The sequence below is a fragment of the Aplysia californica genome, unplaced genomic scaffold, assembly GCF_000002075.1.
Source record: "Aplysia californica isolate F4 #8 unplaced genomic scaffold, AplCal3.0 scaffold01507, whole genome shotgun sequence".
NCBI classification, from domain to species: domain Eukaryota; kingdom Metazoa; phylum Mollusca; class Gastropoda; order Aplysiida; family Aplysiidae; genus Aplysia; species Aplysia californica.
The window spans coordinates 18,143-32,329 of record NW_004798777.1 but is presented as its reverse complement, the minus strand read 5'-3'; the positions used below and the strand labels follow the sequence as shown (position 1 = coordinate 32,329).

Sequence of the window (14,187 nt, the reverse complement as noted above, 5' to 3'; positions counted from 1 at the left end):
GAGGAGGGAGGAGGAGGAGGGAGCTACCTGTAAAGAGTTGTGAGTTCACTGGTGGCACCGGCGTGTGTCCACTTGATGTTGGCTCTCAGAGACAGCTCCTGGGGACAAAGGGGGACCTCATGTCTCAACCAATAGTGTAGTAGCAACACGACAAAATGACACACGTCACATTCTGACGGTACAATCAAACCTACTCTAACGGAAACCTGCCCAAGACAATCTCCTATAGGTATAGATTCAAACAACTACTTCCACCCTTGTGGTTTTTAAAAAATATTATAATGATATCCACCTGTCTTTAGTTTTAGTAAAAGTTTTATGGCACTTGCAACACAATAAGGTCATATAAGTGCAGAAAAGATTAGAGGTGTTACTAGAGAGTAACAAACACAAAAAAGAAAGAGGAGAGATCAGGTCGATAGATGTTTGATAGGAAAGAAGGAGCAAACCACACCAGAGCACCCGCCAACCACCTACAACGATAACCTGCCCAAGACAATGGCCTATAGGTATAGATTCAAACAACCACTTCCCCCCTTGTGGTTTTAAAAAAAAATATACTAATGACATCCACCTGTCTAAGACAAGTGCAAGCGACAGATCAGACAAAAGACATCCCTAGGATGTACAATCTATACTATTACCCCAGCAGACCTGATGGCATTCTGAAGCAACCTCAACTTCCTGGAAAGCATACAATGCAAGCTGTCATTTTACAGGCACTAAAATGGTAACATATCGACAATATTATTATCTTTTGCTGTGTAAGGCCAGGTACCCATTCACAAATGTGAGGTGTGCAGACAAAATGAGTCACTTCTCGGATTTTGCTTCCTGGATCAATAGCAACAACTCGGATTTTGCCTCTTGGATCGGAAACAATAACTCGGATTTTGCCTTAAGGAAATAGATACATCAACATTATAGGTGGAGTTTTAACAATTCATAAGTATGGAATAATAAAAGACAGGTTATAGCTAAAGAGCGTGGCATCAATTGAAAATGTACTAACGACTTTTGGCCGTGGATTGCAAGAAGTAACTCATTTAGTCAGCACGCCTCACAAATGGGGGAATTAAGGAAAGTGTAAAGAGCCTTTCTCAAGGAAACAGACAAACAAACAAACAAACAAATGTATGACCAACTGACCGACTCTGATGGTATAGAAGACAGGTGCAGCCGATAAATGAGACGGACAGACAAACAAACAAACAAACGAGTGACCAACTGACCGACTCCGATGGTATAGAAGACAGGTGTAGATGTTAAATGAGACAGAGCTCTCCAACCCCCTCCCCCCAGTGACCAACTGACCCGACTCTGATGGTATAGAAGACAAGTGTAGTCGATAAATGAAACAAACAAACAAACAAACAAATGTATGACCAACTGACCGACTCTGACGGTATAGAAGACAGGTGTAGCCGATAAATGAGACAGAAGCTCTCCCCTGGCTGTAAGATGGCGGGGAAGGCTTGTCGATGTTTGGGGCTCTCTAGGCTGATCAGCTGATGGCAGTGTTCCCACTTCACAGAGCTCCTGGGGGAGGAGAGGGCAAAGGCAGACGTTTCAGCTGGAGTCAGAGTTTTATGGCACTTGCAACACAAATGTGAGGGAGCATGGGGAAATCAGGCATTCATCAAAACAATGAAATAAAAGAAACCGGCATTTTTCTGGGTGCGGGGCAGTTTTTTTCTAAAAATTTTTTTTTTTAAAACACCTATTAGGTCCTTTTAACCCTATCCATTCACCCTGGGGTCATTTTGTATCCTCATGGATTGAATTCTTCACATTTTAGAATATTTCTAGTAAGAAGATCTCTTTGAAACTTTCAGTATTTCTCAAAAAATCATTTTGACAGACTGCTATGCAAAGTGTACGGATCGGATTAACAAGTAAATTTCCTCTTTGGAAAGTGGTGGCACAGAGTTCCCCACATCCTATGGATACGATAGTAAAACATGACGTACGGATAGGATTAAAACGCATTCCTGGGTGGATATTACAGAAAAAGGTTCATTAAGGCACAAAAAATGTAAATTCCAAGGTTCCAATGACACTTGAGCTTTGGAAGTCACTAAACTTTGGCAGCCATTTTCTCACTAATTTTACCTCTCATACCAGGCGACCCCCAACACATTCCATTGCAAATATCTCAACTTCTATTCAAGATAGATGGGTACATTTTTTGCCAAATGCAAAACAAATAAACAAGCTGTAAGATGATATTAATAACTCCCTATGTCCAAAAATTGATGAGCGCCTGATTTCATCCAACGTGACACATATTAGTGATATAAGAACTAAAGATTACAGAGGTTGCAAGACAGTAACATATGAAGAATAGGAGGAGAGATAAGGTCAACAGATGTATGATTGGAAAGAAGGAGCAAACCCAACAGAGTAACTGCCAACCACCCACAGACAAGAAGATATAAAACAATGTCCAACTACTGGAAAAGCTAAGAAGAAAAAGAATGGTAAGTTATTTAGCGTGTTAAAAAAATTAATGAATAAAGGAGAAAACAATAGATAAAAAGCTGTTAAACAACCAACCAATCTTCTTCTTCTTAGCCTTCTCTGTGGCTGTTTGTTTTAGTAGAGGTTTTAAGGCGCTCGCAACTGCATAAGGTCATATGAGCGCCAGGTGGTGGATGTCTACAGAGAAGTCCATACGGGGAATCAGGCTTACTCTGCTCACCTCTCTAGTTTCAACAGCATAAAGTCTTCTTCGACTATCAAGGCACCCCGGAAATAGCCAGTCACAAGAAAGTGACAAACATACAAAAGAAGTAGAGGGAAAATGACGATAGTAAGGATTAGGAAAGAAAAAGCAGCAGTCCCCTGTTACAGTTCAGGCACAGTTATGAGTATGACATTGATAAATCAGCCCATTTACAATTCTACTGAGCATAAGAACATGTTAATATCCACCCTTTGGGAATGGCCTAAAGACACTTCAGTCAGTAGCACGTACCATTCTGCTTTCCTAAGTTGTTTTGGTTCAAAGCCAGGTTTCTGACCTTTCTGCACTAAATCACTCCCTGCCACCTGCCATTCTGCTTTCCTAAGTTGTTTTGGTTCAAAGCCAGGTTTCTGCGTCTCATTCCCATCTTTTGTTAGGTCTCCCCCTTCCTCTCTTGCCTGCTACCTTTGCTTCAAGAATATGTTTATCGAGTGCATCATAGCATTTCTGCCATACACTGGCAAAAACGCCTTTTCTTTTTCACAGCACTTCAATAAAAAAGGCGTTTTATCAGCGTAAATATTTAAAAGAGGTGTTCTTCTAAAATTTGAGCTCTAATTTATTCAAAAACTAGTCGCAGTTTCGCTTTGATATTTTTTTCCACTCAAGTAAGGTAACTGATTAGGCTATCGATTTAGCAAATTAAAAAATTTGGTGCCAAAACTGAAAAATGGCGTTTTGTCAGCTCAGGGCAGATTTGATATGCACAACAGAGCTCAATTTTAACTTCCATTTTCTCCCATTGTGTTTTTTTTCAACATTATAATGACACTGTGCAACACATCCACCTGTTTAAGAGTCACTCTTCACCTTCACCTAGACAATTTCAAGCCAGGTTTCTAAATCTCTTTCCCATCTCTGGTAGGTCTCCCTCTTCCTCTCTTGCCTTCTATCTTTGCTTCAAGAATAGCTTATCGAATGCATCAAAGCATTTGATATGCATAACATAGTTCAATTTCAACTTCCCATTTTCCCATTTCTCCCCTTGTGTTTTTTTTACATGATAACGCCACTGTATAAGACATCCACGTGTCTAAGACAACCACTTCCCTCTCCGACAATGAGTGGCCGGCCCAGACAATTTCAACCGTATTCACGATGGACCAGAGGACTGGTCTTTTTAGTTTTCGAAAAGAGTTTTACGGCACTTGCAACACAATAAGGTCATATAAGTGCTGAAGAATAGATGTGTTATAAGAGAGTAACAAACACAAAAAAGAAGGAGAGATCAGGACAATAGATGTTTAGTTTAGTTTTAGTAAGAGTTTTACAGCAGTCGCAACTGCATAAGATCATATGAGCGCCAGAAGATTAGAGGTGTTACAAGAGAGTAACAAACACAAAAAAGAAGGAGGGGAGATAGGGACGATAGATGTTTGATAGGAAAGAAGGAGCAAACCACACCAGAGCACCCGCCAACCACCCATCAATAGATGTTTGATAAGAAAGAAGGAGGAGAGATAAAGACGATCGATGTTCAATAGGAAAGAAGGAGGAGAGACTAGGACATTAGATGTTTGACAGGAAAGAAGGAACAAACCACACCAGAGCACCCACAAACCACCCAAAGATCTGGTCTACGACTTGCCAAAGTCTCCGCGACCTACCCATCGTCTGTGGTGACTGACACATCGTGGACGGGCGTGGAGCTGGACAATATCTGCAGGCTTTTGATTACCATCTGACCACTGGTGCTGTTGCTCACTGCAGCAATAAAAATATCAGAAAAAAAGTTATCAACACAAACATCAAAAAAAGAACAAAAATAAGTTATTAACACAAACAAAAAAAGAAAGAGAAAAGAAAAGAAACAAGTTATTCACACTTTTCACTTCAATACCCATTACGCCATCTGGCGTTTAGGGCAGCAACAAAGGATCTCCAGCTCTGTCTGTTTTGGGCCATCTTGGTCAACGTTCCCCACGAATGATTCCAGGACTTCATTTCAGACTCTACTGTGCGTCTCCAGGTCACTTTGGGTCTGCCCCTTTTTCGACGTCCTTCGGGTGTCCAGTGGAGGGCAGTCTTCACAATAGAGTCTGGTTCTTTTCTCAGAACATGTCCAATCCATCTCCATCTTCTCCTTTTTATTATGGTGGTCATGTCCTCTTGCTTACATTTACGTAACAGATCTTCGTTGAAAATCTTGTCGGGCCAGAAGATTCTGAGTATTTGGCATAAGCTGGTTGTATGAAAGGAAGATAACTTGGCACAATCATGATCAGTCATCCTCCAGCATTCAGCTACATATAGGAGTGTGGATAGTACACAGCTGTTATACAGCTTTAACTTGGTTTGTACACTAAACTGTCCTGACTTCCAGATGTTGATCATGCTTCTGTGTACAGATCTTGCCTTGCCGAGTCTGTTCATAATGTCTTCCTTTGTGCCGTCGTCAGTTTTGATTATGCTGCCTAGGTAGGTAAATGTGTCTGTTATAGGGAGGTCTGTGTTGTTCACCCTAATCAGCGTTGGGGAGCCTACATTCAGTGTCATCACTTCTGTTTTCTTCTGGCTTATTCACAACCCAATCTGGCGTCCGTATTTGTGGAGTCGATTTGTTTTTTCCTGCATGTGCTCGTTGGTATGGGAGAGTAGTGCAAGGTCGTCGGCAAAGTCAAGATCCTCGAGGGTGGAGAAGAGAGTCCACCTTATGCCTCTTGATGTATCCTCTGTTGTTTTCCTCATGACCCAGTCAATGGCCATGTTGAACAGAATTGCTGACATGTTGCATCCTCGACCAACGTGTACCTGCGGGCCGGTATTGTTCCAGCTACAGGGCCGAGCTTGTAGCTCTCGACACAGCGCTTGACATGCTTGTGGCACTACATACAGCAGGCAGCCTTCCGAACAGTGCACGCATCCATGTATACACTGATTCTAGATCAGCAGTCATGCGCCTCTCATACGGCCCTACCAACCAATCGGAAAAGGTGGCCTGCTCAATCTGGCAACATCTGCACACCCTCTGTCAACGCTCTGAATGTTCCATCCACTTACAGTGGATTCCAGGCCACGCCGGACTGGCTGGGAACAAGGAAGTTGACAGCATCGCCAAAGAAGCAACAGCGCTTACCCAGATTGACACGCCAATCGATTTCTCGACAGCTAAAGCCGTTATCCACCGATCGACCCGCGCAAAGTGGAAAAGAGAGGCGAAACCCAAACTGCCGTTTGCCCAGCCGCCGTCATTCCAGCTTGAGGCCTCGCTCAGACGACAGGACCGCCGGCTTCTCTCCCAAATGAGAACTGGTGGAAAATCGCCCAAGCTGAGATCATATCTCCACAAAATTGCGCCAGCAGACAACCCAGATCCGTCCTGTCGAGCCTGCAAGGAGGAGGACGAAACTATGGACCACGTGTTCCTGAGGTGTCCCACCAGCTATCGTGCTAGAACCCGTCTGCTGGGACATTTCAGTAACCCACTTTCAGCACTTTTTAAGGACCCCCCGGGCGAGTGTTGAGTTCCTGCGTGCTGTCGGCATCGCTGACCGTTTATGAAGCCACAGCGCCAGAAGAGAGAGAGAGAGAGAACTCCTGTCTTTACCTCAAAAGCAGTGGTCCTGTTTCCAACAACGCACTTGAAGTTTTGGTAGAAGCTCTTGATGACCTCTATTATCTTGCAAGGGATTCCATAATATCATAGAAAGTACCAAAGACTTTCTCTATGCACACTGTCGAATACTTTTTCAAAATCAACGAAGTTGACATAAGCCATTCCGTGCACTGTTCTATTCTGTTGCGGAGGGCAAATATCTGGTCTGTGCATCTTCTTTCTTAGCGGAATCCTGCTTGTTCTTTTCTTAAGCAGCTGTCCACGGCATCAGACATCCGGTTAATAATAATCTTGGCCAGGATCTTGCTGGGAACTGATAGCAATGTGATACCTCTCCAGTTGTTGCAGTCTCTAAGAGCTCCTTTCTTTGGTACTTTAACAATGACTCCAGTGCTCCAGTCCTTGGGAATCTGCTCTCCCTCCCATATGGTTTTGAATAGTGGCTGAAGAAAGGTGGCAGTCAGTTCTGTGTCTACTTCAAACAATTCAGCATTCAGGTTGTCCATTCCTGGAGATTTTCTTGATTTCAGGCTCTTAACAGCTTTTACAATCTCGTGTTTCTGTGGTGGGTCAGAGCTGATGTCCAGATCCAACTCAGGTGGAGGTTGGTTTAGGACTGCCCTGAAGTGTTCTGCCCAGCGTGCTTCTTGTTCCTTCTCGATTGTCAGCAGCTTGCCACTCATTCCGCTGTGGTACTTGCCACATATTATTCTTGTGATCTTGTATACGTTGCCTTGTTCACCTTTAGCAGCTGCCTCCTCTGCCTCAGTTGCCAACTTTTCCATGGCTTCTCTTTCGTCCTTCCTGACCAGTCTTTTAACTTTCTGGCAAGCTTCCTTGTAATCCTCTGCGTACTTCACCTGTAGCCGTATCGACTTAGCTGCAAGTTGTCTTTTCTTGATTTCTCTCCGTTCTTCAATAGTATTCCAAGTTCCTTGCTGTATCCATTCTTTGCTTGCATTCTTTTTCTTGACACCAAGACATGTCTTCCTGCTCTCTGTGTAGGCCTCAACAATATGCTTCCATTGGGTATTGACTTCATCTGTATTGGGTATGGTTTCTTCCAGAGCTCGGAGAGTTTGAAATCGATTCTTTAGTTCTAGTCGGAAGGCAGATCTCAAATTGCCATCACTGAGCTTGTGAACATCAAATCGCGTCCTTGTCGCCTCCCTGGTGAATGTTTTCTTCAGCTTGAGTTTTATCCTTGCCATCACTAACTCCTCTTCTGACTTTCACATCCTGTAGGGAACGTCTCCACATTCCTCCTATCATAAGGCGGTCAATCTGGTTCTTGCCCCGGCCATTTGGAGAATTCCAGGTCAGTTTGTGGATTATATGGTGTGGGAAGAGGGTTCCACCTATCACCAAGTTGTTCAATGCGCAGAAGTCCACTAGTCTTTCACTGTTCTCATTTCTTGTACCCGTACCATGTTGTCCAATCGTTCTCTCATAGTTGGTGTTGTCCTCTCCTACTTAAGCATTCAGATCGCCCATTACAACGATAAGGTCGTGACGAGGTATAACTGTCAATTCCTTCTGTAGCTGTTCATAAAAAAGTCCTTGCTTTCATCTTCACTGTCGTTAGTAGGGGCGTAACATTGGATGATGCTTGTGTTGGTGTGCTTTCCCTTCAGTCTCAGTGTCATCATTCTGCCGTTGATCGGTTTCCACTCCATGAGGCATTTCTCAAGTTCCCTTTTTAGGATGATGGCTACACCTTCCCTATGTTGGTTGTCAATGTCTTCTCTGCTGGAATAGATCAGTGTTTCTCCAGTTTCTGTTCTCAGCCTGCCGAATCCTGTCCAGTGACTTTCACTTATGCCCAGAACGTGCAATCCATATCTCCTCATCTCTGCCGTTACTTGTGTCAACTCACCAGTTTCATACATTGTCCTTACATTCCACAGTCCTATGATAACTTTTGTCTTTGCGGTGTTCAGGTCCTCCATCTTCCTGCAAACAGCTTCCTTGCGGCTTTCACTGCCAGCATTCATACGAGTCCCAAGGGACTCTGAAGGTCCATCACGCACAGAAATATGGTTTCTCTTTGTTGCTGTTTCCGTAACATATGCTTTTTACCAGTCTGGGTTATTAGCCCTGAGCTGAACCTCCGAAACCTGGAGGGCCGGTGGATCACACTTCATCTGACCTCTACCCGTCGACCTGTCTGGCATGGGTGGCCCTACCAAGAGCATAAGCTCCAGCCAGCGTAGCTCTTGGGGTCACTGAGGCACACAAGCTCTCTAACCACAACAAGGTAGTGATCCACTAGAGAGTATTCACACAAACAACGACAAAAAAAAAAAATCAGAAACAAGGTATATATATTAACCAAACGTTTAAAAAAAGAGAAACGAAATAAGTTATTAACACACACATCAAAGAAAGAACAGAAATAAGTTATTAACACACACATCAAAGAAAGAACAGAAATAAGTTATGAACACAAATACTTTTAAAAAAGAGAAAAGAAACAGGTTATTAACACAAACATAAAAAAGAACAGAAATATGTCTCAAACTGAACAACAACAAAACACCCAAAACAATGCTACTAAACAAACAAAAATGAGACAAGAAATATGTTAAACAACAATAATAAGAGAAATATGTTATTACCACAAATAACAAGAAAAGTAAACTATGTCATTATCACTAAATAAATTAACTTCAAAGGACATCACATGAGCTTCACTTTCAGTTGCATTGAGCAATACCAAACTCCGTACACAAAGAGACGATCCAATCTATCTTCCCCTTCCCTTTTTCTGTCACCAGTCTTCTCTTCGTCCCCCTAAAGAAAAATGATTTCTTTTCCCCTTCCTCCCTACTGTATTTTATCCCTAAAAGGTTATCTGATCAGCATTAACGAACTCTGGAAAGCAAGCAACATCTCACTGCGCACCAAGATTCGACTTTTTAACTCCAACGTCAAGTCTGTGCTCCTCTACGGCTGCGAAACTTGGAAGACAATGAAGACAGTACTGAATAAGGTCCAGACTTTCATCAACAGATGTATGAGGAGTATTTTAAGAATTAAGTGGCAGGATAGAATAAGAAATGAAGAGCTGTGGGAAAGGACAGGACAAAAGGATATAGAAGTAGAAATAGGACTAAGAAAGTGGCGATGGATGGGACACACCTTAAGAAAGCCCAGCGGAAATATCACAAGACAGTCACTGTAGTGGAACCCCCAGGGAGCACGAGGCAGGGGTAGGCCACGGGAAACATGGAGGAGATGCGTGGAAAGGGACATGAGAGAAATGAAGCTCACTTGGAACGAGCTTGGAAGGATGGCTCAGGACAGAGATAAATGGAAGGAGCTTGTATGTGGCCTTTACCCTGCCAGGGGTGAAAGGCATTGATGATGATGATGATTAACGAACTGTGAAGTTCTTACTTTTTTAAAGCAACATTAGTTATAGCTCCAGATTTTTTTTTCAAACGCTTTACCCTCAACCCATGAAAACAATTACAGTCTAGCAGGCACATAGCAAACACTTAAATAGAGAAACATGCACATAGCAAAGAGATTTTAACGCCCCACATTTTATTTTATACACATTATAATTTTAGTATTCAAGACATGTACATATGAACATTTATACATATGTAACAAAAAGCGTTCCATGTCCCGCTGATTTTGCTATGTGCATGCTAGACTGTGTGTCAGTCATGTCAATGACCGTATGTCAATCAATCTCGCACTCCGGCGTCTGACCTGAGAGTAGGAGGAGATGTTTGAGTCCGGCGGCCGTGTGGCGACAGGTCAGCTCCGGGGGTCCCTGGATACGCAGCAGGCAGCTCACTGTGGGCAGATACATGTGGTGTGGATACATGTAATGTGGATACATGTGGTGTGGATACATATGGTATAGATACATATGATGTGGATACATCCATCATTGAGTCATTCTTCTATCCTTGAAGTATTTCGTTTTGATGACAATACTGTACTGCGAAACACTGAAATTCAAATTTAATAATTCAACCACAAAAATATGTAAGATTTAATGTTGAAATCAGGCGCTTGTCAAAGTAATGAAACTGAAGAAAACAGCATTTTTCGGCCGGTTTTGCAATTTTTATTGAATTTTTGCTTTTTGGCTCAATAACTTTTAAGTCCATCTAAAAATACATTTCTGTATGGATTTTACTGAAAAACATTGACTAAAGGGGCAAAACTTCCATGACGTACCAGGTTCGGCACAGGGCTAAAAATTACGCATTTTCATGACATACCAAGGACGTCATAATGCAACGAAAGGATTAAGCAAACAGAGACAGACCCCAGGGTGTACAGATAGGGTAAAGCAAACAGACGGACCTGTCTTCTCCTGGACGGACCGGAAGCTGCTGGACACTCGCACGGGACTCTCCAGGCTCAGACTGCCACACGGCTGACCGTCGGCCAGATTAGCTCTCTCCATCACTGGGTCTTGACCGCTGGCCGACCGGTGTCCGTTGGTGGTGGGGCAAGGAACAGTAGCTGCTGCTTAAGATGAAACGACCAAAACAAAAATAACACGTATACAATTTTTTTTAGGACAAGAATACATATGACTAGAAACAGGCATCATTTTTTTAAAGTTCGATAAAAATGAATGACTTATATTTGCATACTTTAATCCAATAGTCCAAACAGACAAAAAGAAAATACAGTGAATTCCTGTTATAACGAGAGGGAGGGGACCGGTGCGAAATGTCCGTTATAGCAGGATTCTCGTTACAAGGGATCCAGTAATAAATTCAAGGGAAATAGTAAAGTAGGCCTAATCTATGAGTTTGGCGTTCTGTTTATTCCTTTTTGTGTTTCCCCTGATTGTGATTTGTTCAACATGATCTCAAGGTCTTACTTTATCAAAAATCGAATCAGGTTTCTTTCTCTAGCACTAGCAATGTTGACAAATCGGCTTTGGCGATCAGAAAGAAGGGGCTCTGGCTCTAGGCTAACTCGCCCGCTGTGTTGTCCCCCACCCCACCACACACTGTGGTGCGTTGTGTCTGCTCGTGCACGTCACACATTCACTCCATCCATCTATCATGTATTGTGACCCCTCCATCCCGCACCAGAGAAGTGAGAGGCACGGTATGCCTAGATAATCTAGACTGGTCTGGCCTATCACACGATGCGTTCTGCTTGTGTCTGCGCATCCCACACCCTCCCTACTCAGTTGCTCCGGCCTTCAATGTTAGTTCGTGTGGGCTCTCCCATTCTTTGTTTCGCTGGATCACCGATAACTTTCTCAACTGGCAAGGTTTTATAATAATGTTAAATTGGTCTGTGCGCTGTGCACAGCAGCAGCAATATTCCGTATTAACCGACTCGCATGACGGTCTGATTGCGCAATAGCAGTATTTTATTTACAAAGGTAAAGAAGGAGAAAAACGGGGTTTTAGAATAGTGTCTTTATAACAGACTTCTCGTTGTTTCAGGACTCGTTATAAGTGGACTCTACTGTAGCATAAAGTAATAAAAAATGTAGCACCACTCAGAAACAGGGTACTATTAATTGAAATAGTATTAAAGAGCTGTAAAGTTTATTATAGATATTGGTTCCTAAAATAGGGGTAGATTTGAAACAGTAGGCACATAATAAAAATAAAAAAGTATTCCACTTTATACTTTATATCTATGATGTTTGGAAGAAGTAATAATTCTTTTTTAAAAAGCCAAATGTTGTTCCCAGATGAACAACTGAAAAAGTTTTCCTCTACAGGTTTTTTAAAAAAATACTCGCATTACATCTCAAAAGCTGTATATGTAATGCCACATATTTTAATAAATCATCATCATCCAGCGCCAGATCTGTGACAGACATCAGAGATCATGGTTCTCCATTCATTCCTTTGCTCGGATGCTCTTAAAAAAGCTATGTTTCCCTGATCTCTCCCTGTTACCCATTTGTTTAGGTTCCCTAAGAAGGTTGCTCTGGGTCTACCCCTTCCTCGTTTGCCCATTTTTATAAATGCACTACATAAACCCATCCACTTACTGGTGCTATCTGACCCAAGTGGGGTCGACCCTATTTCCATGGCAACCTCAGGTGATGTCGGCGAGGTACTGACGCTGACGGTGTACAGCCACACCGTGACGCTTAGACGTATACGGCAGCACTCGGGCGGGGCGTCTTGCAGACTCGAAGACATCGGCACGACAAACGTGTCGTCGTCTCGGAAGTATGGTCGTGACATACTGGAATCCTGAGGCAAAGAAAGAGCATTTCATCAAAACAATATAGAAATTTGCTTTTGTTTGACTTTTAAAAATCTAACCTTGATGTTGACTTGGAATTTATTATTAACTAATCTAAAAGTTCTCCTATCTCTAAAATATACAAGTTCAGTCAAACCTGCTCTAAAATGGCCACCTGTATAAGACAATCACCTCTCTACATATTGAAATTGGCACTTCACACTTTCTCACTGCACTTTTTTACATTCTGATGACACTGTGTAAGGCATTCACCTGTCTAAGCACAACCACTTTTCTCCTCAAGAATTGATGACTGTCTTAGACACTTTCAACTGTATCACAAATTACCCGTTGAAACATTGACCAGTGATCACTATATTCTCTAAATGCTGAAATAGAGCATCACATCAGCCTTACAGCCATTGGGGAAGTTCTAGAACTAGAGCTAGAATCTAGATAGATCTAGATATCTAGATCTCTAGATCTAGATGACAAAAAATATAAAGGTTTATGGAAATGTGTAACTTTCCATGGTGAATAATAGCCTAGTCTTTTCACTTCAGTGATCATATTAGATCTAGTTAGGTCTAGTTGTAGAAACACTTACTTTTTCCTCAGATGATGACACAGAACCAGTGCTCCCAACAAACGTAGCTAAAACAGAGCAAAGAAGTCCATTATTTGTTGGATTTGGATTGTCAACAGATGAATTCTTCGTTCCAACCCTGCTTGCTGTTCCAGATTCCTTCACAGGGCCGCAGGTTTCAGATTTTCTTTCCACTCGTTCAGATATGACTGTGCTATCCGTACCTTGCTTACTGAGCAAAGGCACAATGACAGCTTGACTGGAGATAGTACTGATAAGTTTCTTCCACGAACTGGATTCTCTGACAGACGGGTGTTTACTTACGACAATCTCGTATCTGACAGTTTCACCCAAATATACAGAGCTCAACGGTAAACTTGAACTTATACCATCCTGAGGATTCCTCGAAGATGTCTGAGATCCTTGACTGCCAAAACCCTCTAAACTCAGCACCCCTATATCGTCTATAAAAGACTTGGCATTACTATCCCTGCAGTCACTGCCCTCTGCAGACTGCACCTGAGCAGCCATGTTTACACGAAAAGGAAAGTAGGATAAGAATCAAAGATCAATAACATTAGCACTTCCGGTGTCACGCCTCACCGGGAAAAAGCCACTGCTATAAATAGAACTGAGCAGGTCAGTGGCGAACACAGAATTCTGTGGTGGCGAATCGATCCTTGCAAAATTATCGCGAAATTACCAAATTATTAATACATTTTTATGACAATTTGGGTATTTGCTTGAATTTAGTACATCGTGTTTAAAGCCAAAGCAATCAATGATCAATTGTTCGTTGACTAATCACCCCTCCCCCCAATATAAGAACGAAACAAAAACAAAAACGACCGAACGAACAACCCCCCCCAAAAAAAAAAAAAAAAAAAAAAGAATCCCTGACCCTGATATGTTTTGACTCTCGTTTTGACTCTCATTTTCAGAAACGAAACAAAACATTCATTAGTTTCCTTGGCTCACGTTAAATGAATGCCAGTGGATTAAACTAATCGGTTTTGACTTGTGCTAAATGATAAACCCACAATGAAAAATAATAACGGCATAATGAATCCACAAAACCAAGTGCGGCGGTACAATTAAAGCAGC

General features: G+C 42.3%; 1 protein-coding gene across 2 annotated transcripts in view; it reads right to left on the bottom strand.

The window, feature by feature from the left end:
* LOC101853054 (microtubule-associated protein 11) overlaps nucleotides 1-13,821 on the bottom strand; it is a 29,586-nt gene extending 15,765 nt beyond the window's left edge. The window contains exons 1-7 of one of the 2 annotated variants that reach the window (XM_005112958.3): nucleotides 13,105-13,821; nucleotides 12,298-12,505; nucleotides 10,629-10,796; nucleotides 10,023-10,109; nucleotides 4,354-4,450; nucleotides 1,395-1,539; nucleotides 28-98 (exon numbers count right to left, since the gene is read on the bottom strand). In XM_005112958.3, the coding sequence (XP_005113015.1) occupies nucleotides 28-98; nucleotides 1,395-1,539; nucleotides 4,354-4,450; nucleotides 10,023-10,109; nucleotides 10,629-10,796; nucleotides 12,298-12,505; nucleotides 13,105-13,614 (1,286 nt within the window). In that variant the 5' untranslated portion in view covers nucleotides 13,615-13,821. The remainder of the gene's footprint in view (nucleotides 1-27; nucleotides 99-1,394; nucleotides 1,540-4,353; nucleotides 4,451-10,022; nucleotides 10,110-10,628; nucleotides 10,797-12,297; nucleotides 12,506-13,104) is intronic. The other variant, XM_035973610.1, reaches the window with a different exon arrangement.
* Nucleotides 13,822-14,187: the final 366 nt, after the last annotated feature.